Source organism: Tachypleus tridentatus, chromosome 8, assembly GCF_004210375.1.
Source record: "Tachypleus tridentatus isolate NWPU-2018 chromosome 8, ASM421037v1, whole genome shotgun sequence".
Lineage (NCBI taxonomy): Eukaryota > Metazoa > Arthropoda > Merostomata > Xiphosura > Limulidae > Tachypleus > Tachypleus tridentatus.
Genome location: NC_134832.1, coordinates 42,443,128 through 42,469,049, shown reverse-complemented (window position 1 = coordinate 42,469,049; position 25,922 = coordinate 42,443,128). Strand labels below are relative to the sequence as shown.

At 32.5% G+C, this 25,922-nt stretch overlaps 1 protein-coding gene across 3 annotated transcripts in view; it reads right to left on the bottom strand.

Annotated features, from left to right (window-relative positions):
- Positions 1-6,351: 6,351 nt before the first annotated feature.
- The window catches only part of LOC143222275 (histone lysine demethylase PHF8-like), a 91,367-nt gene continuing 71,796 nt past the window's right edge, over positions 6,352-25,922 (bottom strand). For all 3 annotated transcript variants that reach the window (XM_076448567.1, XM_076448568.1, XM_076448569.1), the window contains 5 exons: positions 20,392-20,732; positions 18,195-18,284; positions 16,453-16,565; positions 13,263-13,404; positions 6,352-10,827 (listed from right to left, as the gene is read on the bottom strand). In XM_076448567.1, coding sequence (XP_076304682.1) covers positions 10,748-10,827; positions 13,263-13,404; positions 16,453-16,565; positions 18,195-18,284; positions 20,392-20,732 — 766 coding nt within the window. In that variant the 3' untranslated portion in view covers positions 6,352-10,747. The remainder of the gene's footprint in view (positions 10,828-13,262; positions 13,405-16,452; positions 16,566-18,194; positions 18,285-20,391; positions 20,733-25,922) is intronic.

The following is a 25,922-nucleotide window of genomic DNA, read 5'->3' as shown; positions in this document are numbered from 1 at the left end:
AGGTTGTTAACGGTACTACAATAGATAGTATTTGAACAGTTCTTTTTATAGACTTACAAGAAGCTTTCGCATTATCTGCAAGTGTTGTCTTTTTCTATTTCTTGAAATAACCTTCAATTTTTGGCTCATAGCAACTCTACAATCTTTTTTTTATTATTATTATTAATTTGTTTTGCCCAAGCACATTTGTAACAATAAGTAATATATTTGTCCCAGATACGGTCACATTTTTAAACTCCCCATACCAATGTGTAGGCTTACACTAGCTATGACATATTAACCAATTTTGTCAAAGGATATATTCGCTATATTGGAATTACACGTACATTCAAACACACGTAAACATCGTGACGCAATTTCCCAAAGCAATCTAAACTCTTTTTATTCACATAACAAAAAAAATTAAACTACCTTGAATTTTTATTATTATTGTTTTGTTTGTTTTTTGGTTTTGAATTTCGCGCAAGCTACTCGAGAGCTATCTGCGCTAGCCGATCCTAATTTAGCAGTGTAAGACTAGAGGGAAGGCAGCTAGTCATCACCACCCACCGCCAACTCTTGGGCTACTCTTTTGCCAACGAATAGTAGGATTGATCGTAACATTATAACGTCCCCACGGCTGAAAGGGTGAGCATGTTTGGTGCGACGGGGATGCGAACCCGCGACCCTCAGATTATGAGTTGCACGCCTTAACCCACCTGGTCATGCCAGGCCTTTTATTATTAATTTTATTATACTGATGATCACATGCACAACATAGCTGGGACTAAGACCTCACCAGTGATTTCCAATTAAGGCTTACTTCATAACCTTCGCTTTATTTCTTTTTTTCTTCCTTTCCATCTGATACATTTTTCACTACTTAGCACTTAGGGTGATTTTTTGCAACTCCGTCCGGCTACAGGCTTTCTTAATTGTTTTACCATAAATTAAAATCACAAATAAAAAATGTAGCAATCCGGGTTCATGTAATAGGTTATCCGACTGAGCCATTGATACACCTTAGTAACAAGAAAAGTTCACTAGCTCAAGAATGGTAAATATAACTTCTATGGTTGCCCAAATAATAATAATAATAAACCTTACTATTCTCAGTGAATTCTACACTTTCTTTAACAAAAGGAAAATATTTATAAAGACATGGTGGCCAAAATATTAACGGAAAATAATTGCTAGTTTTGCGCTTTTTAAATTAAACTGAATAAGAAAAGTAATATTCTCGTTTAAAGTAAGAATTACGGAAAAAAATAATTTAAGAATTAAAGGACGGTTAAATCCCACTATATGATCAAACGAGAATAGTTCATGAGTCAGCAATGAGAATTGTTGACTACCTGCCTGTTCTCTAGTGCATCATTTCAAAATTAAAAATAACTAACACAAGTAGCCCTTGAACATAAAGTTCTTCTAGTGCAAGTTAATACTGATTCTGTAGCTAAAAAGATCAGTTTCGTTTGTGTTACAGGTTAAAATGTGAATTGCATGCTATTGGAAATCGAAATTAACTCGTCTTGAAACTTAGGTTTTTTAGTCAACTGTAATCAATCATGTGAAATAAATATTAAAACCGATTAATAATATAGTACAGGAATATGTTATTATTATCTAAAAAAAATAAATCGTGTTTCATAGAGTTCTTAGTTTGGATGAGGTAAGGCGCTTGAATTAGTTAGTCGACTTTCCCTTTTTACAATACATACAGCCCATTCATTCGCAAATTATCTATGTTATGTTTTCTATACGGAAGATAGTGTGTGTGTTTCCTTAGAGCAAAGCCACATGGGGCTATCTGCTGAGTCCACCGAGGGGAATCGAACCCCTGATCTTAGCGTTGTAAATCTGTAGGCTTACGGCTGTACCAGCAGGGGACTTTTTAATTTAGACTTTTATTTTTAGAACTTTATAACGTAGTGTGTCTCGAGGACTTCATTAGACTTTTAAGTTTTTATTATTTTAAGAAACTTATTTTAGCGAAGGAGTTAGGGTTTTCTGATAATTTACATTTTAAATATTTGCATTTGTTTTATTCATATTTTAATCTAATTTACGAGAGCAATTTTCAGTTTATTTAACTCTTAAACTTTACGTTTAGTGTAAGCTGACTATATAACTTATAATGGAGAGCATAGTGAACTAGAAAGAGAAAATATTCAAGATTTTTTTTATATATCCTCCTGGTTCTGGTTTACATATTCACTATACATATTTAATTTTTTATATTGTATCATGTGTTGTTTTAGCATAAATATTTTTGTTTCGACTATGAATTTATGTCCCATTACCATTTCTTTTTATGTGAATAATTTTAAAGAAACAGTTTCGGATTTAATTTCCTTGAATCCCCTGTTGTCGAGCGTTAATGAACTACGCTGATGTTAAATCTTGTTTGTTTGTTTTGGAATTTCGCACAAAGCTACTCGAGGGCTATCTGTGCTAGCCGTTCCGTAATTTAGCAGTGTAAGACTAGAGGGAAGGCGGCTAGTCATCACCACCCACCGCCAACTCTTGGATTACTCTTTTACCAACGAATAGTGGGATTGACCGTAACATTATAACGTCCCCACGGCTGAAAAGGCAAGCATGTTTGGCGCGACCGAAATGCGAACCCGCGACCCTCAGATTACGAGTCGCACGTCTAAACACGCTTGGCCATGCCGGTCCGAGGTTAAATCTAAGAGCTGAACATGACAGTAATATGCATATATATTAATAAAACATAGTAATTAATTTTTTATCCATTAATGTAAAATATACTATTATACGTTTTCGGAAACTACTTTTCAGTATGCATAATAATGTAATTACATGGGTCTGTTGGGTTAAGGATTTTTCTACAGTAGGTGTCTTTGACTTGTTGGCGATAAATTCGACAATAAATGAACAGCATGTACTCCACTTGCTTTAAAATAATTTTTATATTCGAAAGAAATTAAACGTATGTACAAAAATTCTTTACATGATACAGATCACAGTTGCATTTCAAACAGTATACAGTTCTCTTCTTGTTGTCAAAAGTCCACTTAGGCCAATTTAGTTGCTTCAGAATTCAGTTGGTAAATTGATATATTTTATCAGTTTCTATCACAATAGTATCCCTGTATAATTCACTTATGCTGTCGCTTTAGTTAATGCAGTTGTATCTTGAACTTTCAATGATCATCCAATTTTTCCTAATTCCAATAACCATGTGCCTTTTGTCAAAATCCATACAAGCAGATTCAATTTGTTTAGAACACCCTTTTACAAGACAAATTATTATCATTATCTCTTTCACACTGTTAATCTCAGTCTAACATATAAACAATCAGACCATTTATCATGATGGTTAACTTCACGTTTTATTACTTTTCTGTGACCGAACTTCTCTTTCGAGTGACTTTACTTTTATTGTTTCTCTCGTCTTGTCGTAGTTATTTATATATCTATCACTTAGGTATTCTAGAAATCTCCATAGAATTGACATCAATGAATTACAAACACAAAATAAACTAATTACCAATAATAATACCTATACTACAGTGTTTTTTTATATCTGAGATACTTCTACATGTGTATTTATGTAGTGTGTCAATATTGTTTTTGTTCTGCTTTTGATATTTACAAAATATTATAAAGTACAAGTCTTAATTATACTAGTTATAATTAATGTGATAGTATTTATCGGGCCTTGTACTGGTAGACAAAGCTCCTACATATACCTCACGATGAATCATTGTAAATGCAACTCCTCTAACTGATGCCAAACACACAGTGAACCTGTTGCTCTTTTAATTGCAGGATGCGACTCTAAATTCATCTTTCGCCTAACAGTTTTAAGAATTACATTGCCAAAAGAAGGCAATAGATATTTGACTATAAAGGAAAACTACAGATTCTGTAGTATTAACACTACAAGGATTAATAAATGATGACAACTTTAATAGTATATTATGTTTAGTCCAGGCCATGGCCTGCTTGATGGAAAGAAAAAAAGTTTTAAAACACCTCTGTAGAATTCAGGAAAGTCAAAATATATGAAAAACACTTTCGAGACGTCTTCAAGCACTGTTCAGTGAATATCTACTTTGATAGCCTTAACACTGTCGTATCAGAAAATATGTCATTTTGATGAGATGACCAGTGTATTCTTTTAGTATTATGAGATATTGTCTTTTCAGATAGAGTTGAAGATTGCAAAATTTTTGAAATTGATGAGAATATCAAGAATCGAGGGAAAATCTGAGAAAAATACCAAAGTTAAGGAAACTTCTAGTTCTTCTCTGAAATTTGTTGCTAAGGTTGCTCAAAAATTTTCATATATTTTCCCCGTGTTTTGTATGATTGCATCAATTCTGGGATATTTGCAACCTCCTGTTCCAGGCCCGGCATGGCCAAGCGTGTTAAAGCGTGCGATTCGTAATCTGAAGGTCGCGGGTTCGCATCCCTGTTGCGCTAAACATGCTCGCCCTCCCAGCCGTGGGAGCGTTATAATGTTACGGTTAATCCCACTATTCGTTGGTAAAAAGAGTAGCCCAAGAGATGACTAGCTGCCTTCCCTCTAGTCTTACACTGCTAAATTAGGGACGGCTAGCACAGATAGCCCTCGAGTAGCTTTGTGCGAAATTCAAAAACAAACCTCCTGTTCCTCGGAACGATCATTCAGTGCCTTAGATCTAGTGAAAACGTATTTACGCTCAATCATGGCTCAAGAGACATTATTCTCACTTCCACTTATAAACAGTAAGAAATCTAGCAAATGAGACTTTATCAAATAACTTGAATGGCACCAGATATATTTGGTCGTTCAAATGGCAGGAACCCTATGTTTCCATAGAAGTTACTAGTTCTAAATGTTATACATTTACTTTTGAAATTATTATTTTTGTACTTTTGTATGGTTATGATTTTTCTTCATACCATTTGCTTTTTTAATATAAATTATCGTTAGTAATTTAAGAAAATGTTTCGTTTTTCAAAAAATTAAATTACCTTATTCCTGCCCTTTAATAGCAACAAAACATTTAAAGGAATACACTAAAATGACAGGAGTGTCTCTGCAAAATCGGATTACAAGTGAAAAAAAATGGTGCCAAAAACAAACAAAGAACCCGAAGAATTATGCCATTTACCAAGAATGCAAGAAAGATAATTCTGAAAAGAAAGGAAGTATTCCAATATTTCCCAAATAGTATAATTTCTTGTGTTGTTTTTTGTCCGCGATTAATTTTCTTCGTAAGTTGTGTTTTGCTTTCGTATTCATTCTTCTATAGTAACTATACAGTACTCTGAAGCAGTTGCAGTCCACTATGGTTATATATATATATATATATAATACGCCTACGCACATGTACATATGAACGAATATAGTGAGTATATAAGCCTTTTTTATGCTTTATTATACCTGAGAATATCTTTATACTTATTTCCCTTTTTTGCATATTTTGACTCTCAAATTGACGTCTTTTTAATATTATTTACCACCTGGTATTGTTCATGTACTGGGTTACCTTACATTTCTGTCTGTTACAACACTATGTCATATAACTAGTGGGCTCCAGTACTAATTACAGAGGTTAATTGCAGTAGTCATGGAATTTTTGTTCAATTTGTTTGAGTAACTAATGTGTTCTCAAGGGCACATTAACAAAGTCATGGACCCACAGTTTGGTGCATAAGTGGTTTTGTAATTAAAAAAACAACAACACATCATCATATATGTAAAAACGGATGATGTGGGTAGAGAAAGCACTATGTAGAGGAGCGAACAACGTTTAGAACTCCTTTGGTCATCGTCAGGTTCACTAATGATATCAATCCTTAATAATTCTAAGGTTAATCGTAGTTAACTGATTCTTCTTGACAAGAAAGCTCATGTTCTCCTCTACGAAACAGTTTTCGTGAAATGTAATAACTTCAATTTCAAGGGTAAAAGAAATCAACATATTCTAATTGGGTGGGGGAGTCAGCTACAAGATACACTACATTAAAAATATTTTTTTTCTAAATACAATTTAATGATATTGTAATTATTTTTTAAAATAATTTGTGTACTTCCTTTAGACACTGATTAGCAACATAAATGTTATTACATTCTTTGCAAAGTTAGTACCTTTAGCATTGAAGCATAAGCAACAACATTTATATGATGCCTTTTTTTTTTATAACAGCTGTGAAAAAGCTTGTTTGCATTTCAGATCAAAATTGCATTGTGTCCACCACAGAAATCACAATCCAAATCTTAGCTTTATATTCATTGGCACACACACAGAAAAATATTACTTTGAGTGCTAGGTAGATATTAATTTTTATATTGGCACTAATTAAAGTAATATTACTTTTAGAAAGCAATTTAGAGTTACGAGAAGTAACCACTTTTTTGAAAGTATACAAACTATTTAATGAAGTTATTATTCTCTTTTAATACGTGTTGTACATTAGCAGACATACAGATGATAAAATCATAAGCATAGTTAAAAATGGCCAAAAAACAACAATAAATGCTTATGATTCTTCCAAAAATGATTGACAAAGGAACAAGAGTATATACATCACAATCATACCTACAAGAATATATTGGTTACATATACCAAGTAGCTGAAAAGCAAGAGCAAAAATAAATTATACGAGATAATGAACTTGTGACTATACATACAATTGTGTCTGCTTGGAAACAGAAGTTAGGGTACTTATTAAAAAAAAAAAAAAAAGCAAATACTTTAAATGTCACATAAAACATTCATTTTTAAATGGAATTTTCTATTTAAAATTTCTTCTTAATGTATATATTGAAAACATCGTCACAAACTCAAAGGTTTAAGGTGATAATTTTACAAAATTTGCATAACTCTATGGTTAAAAATACATACTTTAATTTTTTTTTTTACATTCTATGGTCACAGTAAAATCTCCAAATGTACATTTAATACATTTCAATTTCTTATAGTTAGAAAATACAAAATAATTTGTAATAGAACATTGAATGGAATTTAATAAAACAAAGCCACTTTAAGACTATTATACAGGATTTTGAAGTACCAGATAAATATTTTACATGTTGGTGTATGGTAAAAAAACTGAATATTTTTAGAACAACTCTTGTATATAAAGATAAACAATTTAGCTACAGGAGAACTCAGTTAACTTGTACATGGAAACTGTTACTCATATACAATAAAATCTGACGTGATTAAAGTGAAACAAGAGTTTACAACTAATTCAAGCACAAAGGATATTTTTTACAGATAAAACCAAATGAACAAACTTTTACTGCATTAAATACCACCAAAACAAGTCCATGCAACAATAATAATGTACATTCCACTTAAGTCTGATCATTTTACCTCAGTGTTGGCAAACTATTACAGTTACACATTTATACATTCACAAACATTTTAAAAAACATCACAATTATTACCAAAACACAAAACTTGTTAGATGTTTTCCTAAAGAAATGATCTTCATACTCAATATTTGTTTTGAGTATATCCAAGGTTTTATTATTTCTCAGGCATGCAGTTAGGGGAATACTCATTAAATACAAAATTAATTATAATAGATTTTTTCACTAACACAGGATTTCAGAAAATGACTAACAAGGAACAAACCATTAAATTCAAACCTGTTCAACAAAGAACTACAAACTCTGTTGAACTTATTAAGCACAGACAAATGAAAATCTGTTTTAAAAAACGAAAAAACTTCAGGTTGGCTGAAAAGAAAAATTCTACTGTAATGATATTTTTTTCATATTTGGTAATAATTACTACTATTTTTGTTTTTATATAACTAAGTCTGCACTGTAAATTTTGTTGTGGAAATCTGTAGATATATTCATTATTTTTTACTTGTTTCTGTAAGAATTCTTATTTTTTTCTATTTCACTACAAGATTAAAATTCAGAACCTTATTTAAATTATTATGAAAATCTTTGGTACTATTTACTTTGAGGTCTTATACAGCATGCAGTTACAATAAATATACTGTTAGTTTCTACTTAACAAAATACCTGGTTCACAAAATTCCTTATAACTGAGCTAAGAAGATATTAATATAACCCATGTTCAAGTTTTTTGACATTTTCATAGTTGCCTTTTTGGGGGAATGGAAAATATTATTTTGATGTCAATCTTATTTAACTATTAGGTTATTTGATCAATGAAACACATTACTGTAGAAAAGCCATTACTACTAGACACCTGGGGTTGCCTATTATCTTTGACCTGAAGGTCATTTAATATTGGTTGCTACATACTGGTATTAGTCATTCCACTAAAAAACTATTAAATGTAAGTGAATTGTTAACTACATTCTTGACAAATGGGATTTGTAATATTATTTCTATGCTTATTATGGTTACAACAGAGGTTTTTTACTGTTTACAAAATTCATTGCATTCCCTGTAGTTGTGTTTCATAACACAAGTTAGCCAATAGAAGTGCAAAATTTTCACTCCTAGCTGAGAGTAAAAAAAAGAGAGCTAGCCAAGAACATATATTAATTCATTGTTTAAAGTTGTCACCCAGGAATGCCTCAACAATCTCAAGTGTTATCCAAATTACGTTACTTGACTAATCACTGTGTGTCTAAGTTGAAGGTAACACTTTTTTTGTTAAAGTACTGCATGAAAAGCAAATTATTAACCCATTTCATGCATACTTAAGAAATCATCACTTCTTAATCTGCAAATATAGTTAAGTTGTCGATAAGAGAAAGAAACTAGCATTTAGTGTGGGAAGCTAACAGCATAGCCAAAAACAAGTAACAAGAGATATAAGATGTCTGTTCACAAGCAAAGTTCTTTCATTTTAATAATGACAATGGCAAAGTCTTTGATCAGGGTACATATCAAATATATGTATTTAAAGTCCAAGCATCAGCATATTATCACCACATGACCTATAATTAGTTTGGATGTTATAATGGAGAGTGATGTACATTTATATGCTGATCTGTAGAAGGCCATAGTAACTTATCCAATCCACTCCCCAAACACTCTTTCCTTCATATTATATTCTGTCTTTAATTTCTGTATCACAAACATTTTGATAATTCTCTAGTTCAAAAGTATAACTATAGAGTGAGTCATTAGAAAAAAAATGTTAAAAACTTCAAAGGAAAGAACCAAAGATGTGGGAAGATTAGACAGTTTGATATATGAGTGGGAGGTCACAAATACAACTGTATGTGTGTTAACAGCTTAAACGTTTTATCTGCCTTTAAAAGATGTATGTATATATATTAATACTTTAATTTTTCATCCATGAGTGACTATTCATGCATTTACTATTTTTACAAACATATTTCTTGTCTACAATTGTAATTCTGTAGCAATGCTCCTGACCACAATGGAAAAAAATGTCATTTGGACATTAAATAATGCTGAAAGACTAAAGCTTCAATTAAAATCTAGAGGTTGTAAAAAACATAACACTTATGGGCCAATAAACCAAATATAGAAAGTATAAAAAGACCAATGTCCAGTTAAACCAAAGAGGTGCTGAATGTATCTCAGTGTGTTTAATATAGTTGTTTGACCTTCTTATCTTACAAGAAATACAATATCCCTCAATTTTATATATCTTCTCAAAATGATTGTCTTTTTTTTTATATCAAACATGATGCATACATTATTCTTCTTTGCAAAACATCTAAAATATATAACCATTAAATCACAGATGTTTAAAATAATCCACACTAATTATTTATGTAAGATAATTAAATAAATGTTAAACACTATTTAACAAGCAAGATTTCACCATACAAAATAATGAATTTGTTCTATCAAGGAGATAAAAAAACAAACAATTTCAACAAAGCACATTCATCTGCTTGGATACTTAATGTTCTAAAAACCATAAGTAGGTTTTCCTTTTGCTAAAGCAAAAAAACAATAATCCTTCAGTTACCATATAAAAGCACAGCTGATATTAATAATCACTAAATAAAAATTTCTAGTTGTCTTCCATTGAGATCTCATTCTTCATTAAGATTGATGATTGCACTGATATCTCCCATTCTAGTTAAAGCAGTAGATTCAGAAATATTTGTAAAATGTTTATGTATGGTATTATTTTTTATTATAATTCTGAACTGATTGAAGAAACTTCATTAACCAGTTCTTAATAACAGTTTATATCAGTTTCCACTTTACAATTGGTAATGATGGTGTATTAAATATCTAATAAAAAATTACCTGTAGTCCAAAACTCCTGTAAGAACAAAGCTAATACTTGCATAGCTAACAGCACATTAATCTTTACTGTTGCACAATAATAAAGATTATTCATATTCTGAATCCATTAGTTAGTGTTTATAGCCCAGTTAAAAAAGTTTCAAATGGCGTATACAAGTTTAATGTTGAGTCTCAACTGGTATCGTATCAACAGAGAGACATGTAGAGTTAACATTTCTAAATGAAAAAAAAGCAAAAAAAAACATTGTTATAAATTTTAACTTACTAAACAGAGTTGTGCAATACAGTTTCAATCGATTGGGTGAGGTATTGTAAATACCATCAAATGCTGCTACTGTATCTGACTGATAAAGGGAGTGTCTGAGACAAAAGCAACAGGTATATGACACAGTTACTTAACTAATAACAAGGCAAGTTGATGTGGTAAGGTCATGCAGTCTGCATGCTCCTTAGTTTCCCTGAGAGTCAGAGCCTTCCATCTTTCAAAGGATCTGTTACTAAAACAGATCAACATGGTCAGGGGAACATTCCAGGTACACTGATCATATGCTGGTGAATTCACTAGAAAAGAGAGGGTCAGTGCAACATTTTATGAATCTTCAAGATTTTTCCTAATCTCTGCTTGGCTGTAGCAAATCCTTTTTTAGGTTTTTTAGCTGAAAATAAAATAAATAACTCCACTTAGCAGACAAAATTTTCAAAGAAGCTAACAGTACACAATCATTCTAAATATTAGACTAAAGCCTCTTCTCTTACACATCATTTTTATTTTTTTTATCTTTTATTTCTTCCATAACATGAAAACAAAACACAAGTTACACAAATCTTGGATTAATGGACAAGAGACAGTATTTAATGTTTTTTGTTACTCTGGTGTGTTGGGCTAATCAAAGAAGCTTTGGACCTAGTGAATTTTACTAAGTGATTTTCTAAGTTTGGGCTTCAATACACCTTATAGCAATTTTTATCTAAACTATCACTAAAACAAAAGAATAAGGTATTTCAGTAGCCTCGTGGTTAGCTCTTCTGTAACGGGCTTGATATAATGTAACAGGAGTATTTACATTATGACTTTTGACACAGCATGTTTATCTTCACCACATTTAGTAGAAATTTAGCAGATATTAAAAGCTTTTTGTAAACAAATTTAAGATTTTTTTAAAGAAATATTTTTACTAAAAATTTGTTTGTGAAAAAAATTTATTTCTTCACTAGTCTAAGTGCAAAGTGATTTCATATTATGATTAAAAGAACTAATTTTTGTCCTCAAAATCTCAAATATTATTTGCACAATCTCAGAAACCTCTTTAAAACATTTCAAGTGTTTGTTTTTAGTAAAACGTAATATTTGATGTTATTTTCTATACTCTAACTATGTGGGGTCTGCCACTTAACCAACCTTGTAACCTTTATAAAAAAATTAAGAAATAATTATAAATTATGCATTTTTCATGTTAGAATGATTACATATTATAGCACAGAAACACAAATGTTTAGTTTACGTAGCTTAAGCCTTATAATGCTATATATGAATATATGTATTTATTATTATACCAACCTTCCAGTCATGCCTACCTAAAGATTATATAGTTTGAACTGATGTAGTACATGTGCATTCAGTTTACATATCCAGTAATACAAAATCAATCATTAGACTTCCCTGTCTTGGCTGTGTTTTATTGGACTAGTATTTTGTAATATAAAGTCACATTTCAGTTATTATACATTACATATGTACATAGATTATTGATATTTAGAAATAAATTATTCAACTTATTTTTCTTAAAATATAGAGCAATAAATCAAAAGTAGAGCAAATCATTATATCTTCCAGCTACAACCTCTGTACTTGGATTGTTGCTGGACATAAGTTGCTAAGCCTTTTAAAATTTTGCATGAGGAGGTTATCAAACAAAATTTTTTTTTAGGTTTTATATATACAATTAAATAACCAAACAAATCATAGCTACACTGAAATCACAAATTCCCCTATGATTTATTAAGCTTACTAACTATGATTTATTTAAATTTTATAAAATATGAAACATCGAGCAGACCAAAGACACAACCTACCTCATTGAAATATTGGATTGAAAGAACAAGGAAGCCTTTTCAAAAATTAAAATGGCTGAGAAAACCACTAAGGAGTATTCTAAGATGTTGATTGGTTATTCATGTCATGTACTGAAGTAAGTGTATATAAGGGACAATTTAAAAAAAAATAGAAAGCAGTGAACAGGGCTACTGTGTTTGATTCAGTACATAAACCATATCTCAACAAAATAAAAAGAACTAAGTTTCTTATTTTATATTCTAGCTCTTAAGTATTGTTAATATGAGTTCCTAATTTGTACGAAATTACAGATTTAGTATATTTGTTGACTTGCATTCAAAATTTTATTAAACTGCTATGTTATGAATTTGTGTCAATAAGTATGGAATCAAATTGTAGATTATAATTCAAACTTTAATATTATACTTGACCCCTGACCTGTTGCAAAAGGTTTAAATAGCCTGTTTTCAGTAACTAGGAAACACTCACCCTACCTTGGACTATGCAACAAAATACACTGCAATGAGTTTAGTGTGGTAAAAGAAGAGCATAAACTGTTAGTCAATGCTATTATACTCCCAATTTGCTCTATTATTATTTTTTATAAACAAAAAATATCAGCACCAGACATCTGGTATCATGTAAACTCCTCTTCAGCAATTAAGGTTATTTTACTTCTTTTGTCAATTACTGTTCTTCTACTTAATATAAGCCAGTCAGCATTAGCTAGTAAATAGTATAACAACAATACTGATATTTGACTAAGACAGTAAGATTTCAAGTTTACGTTGGTTATTTAATCATTTTAAGTCTTTTTTTGGGAATTAGGGAATTCTATTGATTAAATTACAAACTGCAGAAAATGTCAGATGAAATATGTTAAATTAATGATTTAAAAATAAAAACTTGTAAGGTTTACAGAATGCCAGACAAGTAATCCAACTCATATCTAATATTTTGTATCTTTAATACTTGTTTACAAAAATAAGTTGTTTGAATCAATAACTCATCTTTATAATTTGGATTTAAAATCCTGACCTTTAGATAGTATCTCCGCTGAAGCTGGTCTTTTTAATGAGAAGTCAGAGAGATGAGAAGGACCAGGCTGAGGATTGAAGAAATGTTCTTCTTTATTTTTAGGGTGGATGAGTTTCTTCTTGTTATATGAACGTTTCTGAGGCTACAACATACATAATAAAAAAAATGAAATCACAATAACTAAATAAGCTTTAAGAGATTGTTGATATCCTTAATAACTCCTAAAACTTTCCAAAATATAAGTTTGGTTGTTTGTTAGATCTCAATCAGGATGATAAGAATTTTTAATTCATATTTATTTACTGGCCATACAATACAGGCCGACCTGATGAATTCTGATACTGAATGGAAGATCTCATCAGCAGAGGCATGCAGCACATAAAGGTTAAAATGCAATTTTATATTCTTCTTAATGGAATAACCACTTAGGGATAATACAGAGAGATTTCTTGTTTCTGCCAAAATACCTCTGAGCGTTGATTCATGGAAGGTAACAAAAAATGTATCCCATTAAATTCAGACCTCAGTAAGCATTGTAGTATCAATCAACATGTTTTCTATTCAAAAGTGAATAGAATAATAAGTGAATAGAAAAGTGAATTCAATAAAGACTAACTTCTATTTCTACCAAGAGAACATGCTGAAATTATAATTTTCCCACACTGAAAATGTCTTTCTGATAGGTATATTCCTCCTCTCTCAAGATTAACTATTCTTGACTAGTGCTGCCCTCTATATACTATTTTTTTCCTTTCAAATGCCTCAAGCCTTGGAATTGGAAAGTTATAAGGACTCCTAAATTCTACTAGAAGAAAAGAAGGTGATGCATCGAAGAATCCAGAGGAATGTCATCACCTAAGAGTGCGCAATGTATGACTGCAGAGCCCTATTTTGAAAATCAATCATATTGATTTATTCAATAGAATACAGGAATGAATAAGCAGCCATTCCATTCTGCTTTACTGAAGCAGTTCATAGGTGGTATGGACTGGAATGAGCAGGTTTATGAACCAACTACGTCTCAAGTTTATTTACCTACTCATGATCTTGTAGAATACCCCCACTCAATGGCGAGAATTGCAAAACCATGGAAGTTAAAAGCTCAAGTCAACATGGCCGTACTGTGAGAATTTCTCATTGAAGAATACATGGTTAAGCACCACTCATTACAGAGCAAGCAAGATCCACATAAATTATAAATGAAGCAAGGTCCCCTAAAAAGAAAAAAAAAAGAAAAGAATGTATGAATACAGATTTACCCCTATCACAGTTGCACTGAAATCTGAAGAACAGCCACAGATAGAAGACAAAAACTCAATGGAGATACCTTAATATGGTGTAAATAACAGTAGGTGTTCTCCACATTCCTGACTGTAGGATTTCCTCAAATGGGAGACAAAGATGAGATGTGAGGGGAAAAAAAAAGTTGTTGATTCTGAGGAGAAGACATATTGAACAAATTCCAGTGTGAAGAAGAGAAGGATCATAAACAGAGGAAAATAGACAAGGAACAAAGATTCAGAAACAAGCTCCATGAGAGGAAGATATGGGCATTATAGCAACAAATGGAATGGACTGGAAATAATCTATCCAGATCAGAATGAGGGTAAAGATGAAAAACAGAAGGAAGGGAAATATAAGCAAAAAGTAGGAGTTACCTGACCAAGCAGCTCAAGTCTTTGGGAGGAAGGAATGATCTGGATAAAGGAGAAGATAGGTGTGGTGGTAAAGTGTGCATGATTATCAATGGCAAACAGATCAGACCTTTCATTTCCACAGGCTAAGAGGTAAAATGTTTTAAGGGAAACATGAAATATGGAGCATTAGGAAATAGATTCAAATGGAGGTAAAGTGAGAGAATGGAAGGGTGCATTAATATCCCAGTCTGGAAAACTAGAGTGGCTTGGGGGATGACAAACCTGGAAGGAATGAATTAACATGGTAAGAACAAGGTAGGAAAACATGAAGGTACAAGGAAAAACAAAAGCTATGGGATGAGGCAATTTGATAACCCATAACAGAAGACCACTGTTTGAAAAGTCACATGAAAAACCCCAGTAGGTCAGATCAGCAGGGAATCCTTGAGTAGTGGATTGACTATGGAACACCTTCCATTTTGCACTGATACACCTCCATTGAAGAAGGAGGTATGGAACAAACACAATGGAAAGCTATTCCATGGAAGAAACCTGATCTCTTTGCCAAGGAAGAACTGGATAGAAGCCAGGTTTGAAGACAAAGAATATGAACGGCAGTATGTACAACCATTGACCAAAGTTGATGAAGAAGAGAGAGAGACAAGAGAAAGGGTACTGGAAGAGAAAAAAACTTGCAGTTGGCATAACTATATAAATCACAGTTGAATTAACCAATAAGGAGCAATCAGAATAACTCAACACAGAGAGGTATTAATAAAAGAGACCACTTGATGAAGTAATCAGATATGAAAATAAATATAAAGGAATTTGTGGGATCAATCCCTGATGAAGGCTTCAACTACCAGAGCCCATGGATGAAGCACAGGGTGCCAAAAGAGAAAGTAATTTACAATTGAGTGCTGGCAAAAACATCTACCTGTGAAAAACCCCAGATACTGCAAAACCACCTGAATACAAGAGGTATAAAGACCACTCTATCAGATAAATTTTGTTGGGGGTGGGAAAGATGAACTTTTACAAGATTAAAAGTACCCAGAATGTAGCACACAAGGAGTTGAATGTGATGCATGTGGGCCTAATACAGGAGATCCAATTTACAAGGGTTCCCCTTTGGTGATTGACATATGTTACCATCATATAACTGTTAGAATGAATCATCATCAGGCAATGTCTGGCAAGAGAAAGGAATTGATTCAAAGCCTGATGCACCACAAAAAAGCTCAAGGACACAGATATGCAACAACTGCTCATCACCAGACTGACCAAAGTCTCTTGGTGACTGACTCAAGCACTCCAGTCCTGAAGGGATGCATCTTTAAACAGATGTAAAGTTGATGGAGGAGAGAAGGGGTCTCTTGCTTATGCATAGGACCTGTCCAACCACAAAGCAGATCATTCTGGTGTTTTAACTTTACCAAAAGAAAAGAAATCAGACTATTAACATGAAAATGTAAACTTAAGCTTTTCTGTATGTCTCTGAAGTTTAGTACCTCAGTTTTCACAAAATAAACTAAATAATTCCCTCTACTTACTGGTAAGTTGGCTAGCTTTGCAGCAGCTGCAGCTATTCCTGATTCAACTACTTCTTTTCGCACGCCTTCTCGGACCGGCCGTTCTGGCTTAGGACAATTTGGTACTAATTTAGCTAGAAGATCAATTGAAATTATTGTCATTTAAGCACTTCTATTAAACTTTTTAAAATACATCTAAAGCTTTGGTACAATAATCATGAAGCTATATAGATCTTTTATACAATATCCTACTTCTTTGCAAAACAAATACACAAAATCCTCACATATATATAATTATTATTCTACTGTGAAAAAAAAAGTTGCTTAAATCATTGAGACACCAATACTACACAGACAAACAACCATCTAATACTTAACTGTTAACTATTAATTCTTTCCATGCTAGAAAAGTACAATAATGCCCTCTTATTTACATTCTTACAGTGATAATACATAACCAAGTTCAAGGAAACATAGTAGAAACTTCCTAAATGTTTAGTTCCTGAACATAAAAAACAACATGAAATTTGATACAGTATTTCAATCATTACTTAAATTTGTGAAGTGTACCTAATGTTTTTGTGAAACTATTTTCAAAAAAATGATAAAAAGTACTTCCTATTTTGCTTTATACTCTCTATTTTTTGTTTCTTATCAAAAAGTTCTATTTTATATACATATATATCCAATACATTTTATCTTGTGTGATATATATCAACACATTTCTTTTCATTAATTTTGCCAACTGATAGAGCTAATTTCACAAGGTAAATCACACAAGAGGTATGACTGACAAAGATACACTGGTTAACAAGGACCTTAATCAAACACAGGCACAGGATAGGTTATTGATGGCATATTTGATTGAAATAAATTTATCTTTGATAACAGTTTGTTTTCATTAAATAAGTACTTGCATTTGTATGTGTGATTAGAACAAAAAAACTTTAAAAGTACATTAAAGAAAAATAAGAATTTGTGTCATGTACATAATTTGCTTTCACAGACCTTAGCTACATATACTCGCTAAACCTCATTATCCTAATCTGGCATCTTATCATAGAAGATTATTCTTTTAACTCCCAAACAAATATAACATAAAACCATTATTGGGAATGAAAATATTATTAGAAACCAAAACACAGACTGAAGCCTCTAATTAATTGTGTAGTATTTCAAAACTCAATCTTCATGTTGCTTCTTTATTACCTTTCACTGCAACAAACCTCACTGTTTGCAAGTGTAGCTATGTAACTAAGTTGTACATGTGATACTGAAATTCATGTCACATAGCATTAAAGTGTAGCACTTTCCCATTCCTGAAAATAACTGGCTTTATATCTTTTTTTTTTCAAAGCTGGAAATCAGTCAAAGTATACAGTACCCCACTTGGAGATGCATTAAAAGTGGATTTACCAATAAATTCAGTTTGACAAAGAGGAAATGCAGAAACAAAATAAATGTCACAATAGTAAAAAAAATAAAGAAATAGAAGTGCAATACTTACAGTTGATACACCTACAGATACAACAAAAATGAAAGTCTGGATTTTGGTTTTTGAAATATTAACATTTTGATGTTTTTGAGAAAAACACTGTTACAGTAGGGTTAGATTCATATTTTGATATTAATTTTCTAAAGTTGTTTTAAGAGTGTGCACTTAGAAAGACCTGAAAATCCACAGACTGGGAAAATAAAACACTGAAAAGCTCATGCATGTTAATATGACTGAAGATTTTAATGAAATATATAAAAAATAAAACCTTTAGGATTCCAAGCTTCATCTGGTTTTCTTCTTCCACGACGTTTGAAAATATAACCCTCCTCATCAGTAGCTTCAAACCCTAAATAAACTGAAAGTAAAAACCATAACCTGTGATAATGTGATATGATAGAAAAATTTTAAACACATAGTCTATGACTTAATATTATCTCCTAAAAATAATTATCTACATAGTTAGCCAAAAATGTTAGAAATGTTTGCTAAGCAAATTCTAATGACTTTCTTAAAAAATAAATAAAAACATAACTTTATTTATACACATCTTAGTAGCTTTTCATAAGGGATAACTCTGAACAACTAATTTTTTACAACTCATTTGTATATTGTGCAAAGTAATGGTTACTAACACACGTGAAATTCAAATGGTAATAACATTTTGTATTATGCACTAATAATCTTCTGATTGATCACATTTGCTTTGTAACTTCATAGTTTTAAATTTTCAGACAAGCAAAGGTGAATTTAAATTTTTCTCTGTCAAATTTCTTATCTAGCATTTTCAGAGCAAAATACAATTACTAGTAAGATCACTTTTCCTATTACTTAACAGTAATATATATTACTATATGGTGAAGTAAAATGAACTCAATACCCCATATACAGTAATGAAGATAATTCATCAACAACATTATGCACACAGACAACCAAGTCTTGACAGTGTGAAAAAAATTGTTTTAATCTATAATTTTACAATAAGAAAGATATTATTAAGTCATTTGCCAAAATATTCATATCTCACTTGTGAAAATGTTAAGTCTAACATATCATTTCCAAAAGCATTCAATGATTTTATAAATAATGAAAAACAGAACGATGGTAGCAACAATGAACATTTAACACAGGTATGTACAGTGCCAAAAATTTAACACAGGTATGTACAGTATCAAACATTTCAGAATATACATGTTCTGTCTTCAGCTCGCAATACTAAACAAGGTAAATTAATAGGCACGAAATTTATAAATTTAGACATTTTATAATAGTATTTCGAATACAGAATAAAAGAATGAAGCAAATTACAAGGCAGCCAAATATACAAAGAACAGGATAATGATGAATGAAGCATAAAAAAGCTTTAATTTAGTTCAATCTGATATACTAAAGATAATGTGTTCTTGTAAGGTAAACAACTACAACAATCAACAGAGAATATGTCCAATTCCATTAGAGAAGAGGGCAATCATATATAATAAGTGTGTTGATATTTTGGGGCAAACACAGTAACATTCTAAACACAAAAAGAAAACTATATCTTATAATGTTTTTGGCATGAAAAAGAATAATTTATACAGAAATATGATAAGTACCTAACAGTATTAGACTATGAAAGTTACAAAATAAGTTAACTGACTTGTTTTAAAAGAGATGTATATATATATAAAAGTAAATCAAATGATAGAGCTATTGTTCTATTATATGTTAATACATAATATATTTGCAACTATTTATAAATGTAGAGCAAGCACTGGCTAGTTAAGATTGCAAAGAACTTCTGATTTCAGAAAATTTCAGCTAGCCATTATCACAACCTGTAAAAGTTAATTATCTTCCAAGTCGTAAAGTGTTACAAAAATACCTTAAATTTTACTTTTTTTTTTGACAAATCTGGATCACTGAACAAATTCAGAAATGGAATTTACATCAAATTTATAAAATGAATTTTAAGAAGGCCAAGGTTAATAAACTTGTTTTTAACAGATTAGTACAACCAAAACCTTTTAAAGAAAATTTGTAAGTATCCACACAACTTTAATAATTTCTGTACCTACTGTAAGATAAGTGAGATTAAAGATTTTTTTTTTGTAATTTCTATTACCAGCATCAACCTAAGGCTAGTTTGTTCAGGTTGAATTTGTCATAAAATTGTTAATAACTGACAAAAACTGCATAAAGCCTTCTCTAGCTGATTTCAGAATATTCATATCCATAAATCCATATTTGTCTCTTTTTAAGTTATAAACTTATAGGAAGAAAGCCAATTTTACAACATATGTTGGTTTCAATTTCTAAGACAGATCAACAATCTATCAATTTTTATCAAAGTAAATAATATTTAAAAAAATAACAACAAATAAAACAAATTCTCCAAGCAAAATTAATTCTTACTAGATATTACTGTTAATGTAAATATATAAATATCTGTAGTCTTTCAAATCAATTAATTTTCGTGAACTCACTGAAATCCCCATCTTCTGGACAATTTTTTAAACTTTCTTCAAACTCTTCATCATCTTCCTCATCAGGATACTTTCTCCTGATCAATCTGTTGTGGCTCATTACTGATTTACCAGCATCAATGTGAAGTGGCCTATTGACTAGAATAGACATGTTAGTGGCTCGGATGTCTGTTAAGCTTCCGAGCCCAGTCTCTGATGTTAAGCCAGTTTCTCCACTATTTATTGTAGCATTTACAGAGTCCCCAGCTTGATTCAAAGTTGAGTCAAAGGTAAAGACACTTTTGCTCATGGACAACATTCCCTGAATAGCTTCTCTGGTGGACGGAGAAGTACGTCCTCCACTAAAACAAACAAGTATTTGTAATCATGAAAACAAACCAGTTAAATGTCACACATTTTATATGATTTATTCATACATGACATCAATGGACTGATAATGTATTTAATACCATTAGAGAAAAGGGTGATCATATATAATAACTGTGTTGATATTTTAGGGCAAATACAGTAAAATTTCTATACAGTGAAAGCAGAGAATACCATATAATGTTTTGGCATAAAAAAAATTAATTTATTCATAAATATGACAAGTACCTAGAAGTATTAAGCTATATAACTTATGAATTATTACTCCACTAAAACAAATAAGTATTTGTAATCCTGAAAATTAATCAGTTACATGTCACATACTTTACATGATTTATTCAACCACGTTATTCACCTTGGAAAGAATGAAATTCCCTGACCAATTATCCATGCTTCTAATTTGTCATTCAATGACTATTCATCTATAATAAAATGAGAAACTGCAAAACATCACTGATGTGGTGTTTAATAAAGATAAAACAGAGTGTACATTAAGAGTCATCTTAAAAAGTTTGAACATGATCGGTCACACTGTTTTCAAATTATTAATATTTTATTAGAACATGTACAATGAAGGCACTTTATCTCCTTGTCTACAATAGTTCATACCAACCATACTTTTAAATTTAAATCACAAGAGCATTATCAAAACAAACAACATATAGATTTTAGCATCTGTGGTTACTATTTTCCACTTTTAATACATGATACATGTCTGCTGTTGTAAAATAGAATATTCTGTAACAAATACACTTCTCATATATCAAATATTTACCAAATCAGTATTTGCCAGAATCATATGCCAAAACCCAAAGCCAAAGGAAGTGGACCTGAGCATTCACTGGATGGATTGCTGGGAACAAAGATTGGAGCAGACACTGACTCGTCAACTCTTCTAACCACCGAGGGCAAAAGATTCTTTCCATGATTGGAGAATGACTCTGTTGGAGGGGCAGAAAGATTTGTTTGCACTTCCACTGTAACAGTGGAATGGAATGCAGCAGCATATGTCCAAGATGGAGTGGGGACAGTAACTTCCGAGCCTAGGGATACGAAATATTGTTCATAGATTTTAAACTATCTCTTTCGCTTCCACCCACTTAGGGCAAGAACAAAAGTACAAAGTGTGTGAACCATTACAATTAATATAGTATGGTTTCAGTTCGCAATTATAGGTATCTTGGTCTTTGCTACTACAACAAGCACACATTAAGGATCCACAACAAGACATCTTTGAACGACCTAACTGCTGGGACTGGAAACTTGGCAGAGGGCTGTGAATGTATAGCCATACCCTACAGTTCAGATAACCTGCCTTAACAGTGGCAGGTTGACATGGTGATGTAAACATTAAAATCAGAACACTGGTGGGCAGCATTATTCTTATCTTTACAAGTGGAGATACAGCACACCACAGAAATGCCTTGGCTGGAGAAACTAGCAAGTATCTCTGACTCAGGAATGTTCTTTAAATCCCTCTCAACAGCAACTCCTCTTGAGGAATTCAAAGTTGCATGGGGAGTAACCTCAATGAGTATATTCCAAATTGTTTTCAAATTCAGGAGGAGCGTGGTGTGTTGTGGTGTTGATGTTTACACCAAAATGTCTCCAGAGTGCAGTTCCTAACTGACTTGGGGTGTGAAGAAGCCAAGCAAGCACCTCTAATCCCTTTTAAATGAAAAAGGAAGGCATATTCCCTGTAAAATTTCTCAGATAATGAATGCAAAATGAGAAATTGAAGTACAGAATCCAACTGTGATGGTGACTGTGCAACAATCATACATACGTGGTTGTTTTCCAATTATCTGTTCTTTATTTCAGTTTTATCAATTTTTTTTTTCATAGAGTATTCATAGTAAATAGAATATGTTTCAGTAATCACTGTCCCTACCAATCATGGACCCCGACAAGGAGATGCACTCCAATGCCAAACAAGGACACTGTAGCAATGCCAGGGTTTTGTAAGCACTATATCCAAACACCAGCATCTTACACAATGTCCACAATACCTGTTAAGAACATCCAACACTGGTATTAAGCTGACTCAAGCCCAAGTGAACCAACCAAATGACCTTGGGGACCACTTCAAGGATGACTGTCAAAAGGAATTCAAGGATGAAGTGGTATGTTGGCATTGGACCCCTCATCTACTAGGATCTTCTCCTCCCCTTCACAGCAAACATGTGGGTGGATGTTCAGATCCCAGAAGATAAATTGATAGTACAGAACCTTCTCTGTGAGATTCCCTCATCATGTAGAGGAATCTACCCTGAAAGAATGAAAGGAGTCCTATGGCAAATATAAAAGATTACAGGGATTGCAGAAGGCATAAAAGACAGTCAGTTTGATTATAAATGGTCACGATCAGTGCAAGATATATATATAGAAAAAATAATGGAAAATCTCCATCCTATGCTGCCCAAACTCTTAGGAAGAAACAAGCAGTCAAGGACTAAAATCAAGGAAGATCTGCAAAATATTGTACAGGAGGGATCCAGTACATAAAGATATGACCTGCAATGACCACTCGCATGAAGGGGGAGGATAGAGGTTAAAAAAAAACAGCATGATGGTATAAGAAGCAAGTGGTCAAACATTCAAAAAAGATCTGGACAAGAGCAAGTACAACTGCATTAAGCTTTCAGTTTGGCAAAGAAGACACACAAGGGAGGGGGTCAAGAAATAAAAGAGAACTGGAACAACAAAGTAGAAATAACAGGGTAGGAAAATTGAAACATAGCCAAAAGTAGTCAACAAAGCCACCCAATAGCCTAATATGATAAAAACTTATAATCCCTAGTCAAACAACCAGGTAAAAAAGACCAAAATGTGGTACAGTGTGTTAGATAGACCAGTTATAAAAAAAATAGAAACAGTAAAATGGTGACACAAACAGGAAAATAGAAGGGTTATATGGGTCAGAATAACCTGACTGATGAGAAAGAAACCAGACAATTCCCATGCAATGAAATGAAGGAACAAAATTGTGAAATGAATAAGAGAAATATAAGATTGGAGCAAGAGTAACCAAGATGGAAGTGGAAGAGGTGCCTCAGATGTCGGTCAGTGAAGAAGAGGAAACAAATCTGAGCCATTAAAGTGCTACAGACAGAACTCAGCAAGGAGTGGGAGAAGGAAAAGAGAAGGGTACTCACACAGAAAGAAATTAGTATCAGGAACCAGAAGAGCAGGGAGTTTGGTATTGAGCAGAGTGGCAAAGGCACCAATCATTAGCATGCTCATCTGGAAAGAAATCCAATGAAATACCCAAGGATGGATTGACCACTCCATATAAAGAATCTTCTCCAGTTTAGAGCTTATCTGCTACCAAATTCAAAGCTACTAGTACTTGACATGTTGTCAAGACAAGCCCATTATGAGTGGGCCCAAACGAGAAAGTTCAATGTACAAAAATAAAGGTCCCTGGAGCAAGTTCCATAATGATGACTGATATGGAAACACCATAAAAATACTGAAATTGATCATAAATAAGTAATCCACAAAACAAGGCAAGAAATATAAATATGCCCAATAGTCAGCCAAGAGTTCTAAAATACTAATGTGAAAAGTATGCTCTACAAGACATTAAACTCTCATAACACACTTTAACCCATAACAAATATATGGGTGAAATTATGGAAATCTGGAAGGGTGTGGCAGTGGAATGCCTACCAAAGTGTTGCTGTGACCCAGCCACCATGACATCTTTATGAGAAGAAAAGTTGGCAATCTCACAAGAGAAGACAGAGGATCATAACAGATTTTCCATTTATCATTCAAAGACCACAGAAAAAGATTCATGAGAGTGACCGATAGAAAAAAGCTGTTTCACAGATGCAAGAGTCCCCAGAATAAATAAAACCACTTGTGCAGGAAGTTAAGGAGAGTGTCAAAGTAACTAGATGCTCCTTGTTCCACAAACAAATGGGAAAGGCTGAATCTGACTGAGTTTAGAACTGAAAAAGTCTCCAAGATGTATCAAGTACTGAGTTATAGTCAAGAATGACTTGTAAACTTTGACTATCCAGGCCAGATAAGCTAGAAATTGGTACACTTGATACCAGTGAAAAGAAACAATGGGAGGATGGGCAATTGAAATATGTTAATATGTTGACCTTGATCACCCACAGTCCCCACCCTGAACCAAGAAACCAACACATAGTAATCACAAGAATAAAAGTCAACAGCAGAACGCCAATCTCCATTTTCTTTGGAAATGACAAAAAGAAAATAATAAAACCCAGAAGAAGAACATAAATGATACTCTAGGTAGGACTCATGTCCAAAATGTCTGATACTGTAGCTTAAAGACAAAGAAAATGCTGAGTATTAGATGTTGGACAGAAAGGAACAGGAAAAGAGAACAGAAGAGGAAGAGAAAAAAATGAGGAGAAAAACATGTGTAAGAACCTCAAAAACCCACCAAGCAAAAACAAAATGGGTCCAAAGGTTTGTGAACAGAAAGAAACGTGCTGCTATGGAGCCTAAGCCAACTGGATCTCAAAGGAAGGAATTACTGATGAGAGGGAAGACAATGAGAAGCAGTAAAGGGATAAGAAACAGAAAACAAGAGGGATATTGGAGCTTCACAGGGTCGAGGAATGCGATGAACTCATAAGACTGTGTGAGATGAGAAACCATGGGTGAGAGAAAGGTCTGGTGTCAGACAGCCTTGGCTCAAATTTCCAGAGTGTTATTGGGAACACTCTTGAAGATCTCAGGAAAAAGAAGAGGAGTCTAATGAAGGTCCAAGAGGTAATAATGGGGAAGATGAATGTTGAAAAGAAAAGTGTCATGTCCCAGAAAGTTCCAACAGAGTAACTATGTAAGCATAGGCAAGGCAAAAGACAAAATCCTGACAAAATTATTTAAAAGGACAAACTATACATTACATAGTGCAGGGCTTCAGATAGTAGATTGAAGAGAGGATAAATTGTGAAGAAGATGGGTAAAAAAAAAAAAAAGGCAAAATAGGAAAACCAAGTTCAACAAATTGGCAATGTAATTAGGGAATTAACCTCACAAGTGGGTAGTACGGATTACAGGAAATGGGAATCCAAGAACAGTTATAACCCATGGTGAAGAATCTTGGAGTTGGCATGAAAGAGGTATTTGAGAGTGGGAATGAAGCTGATTCAGGAATGTGTAAAAATGAACACATATAC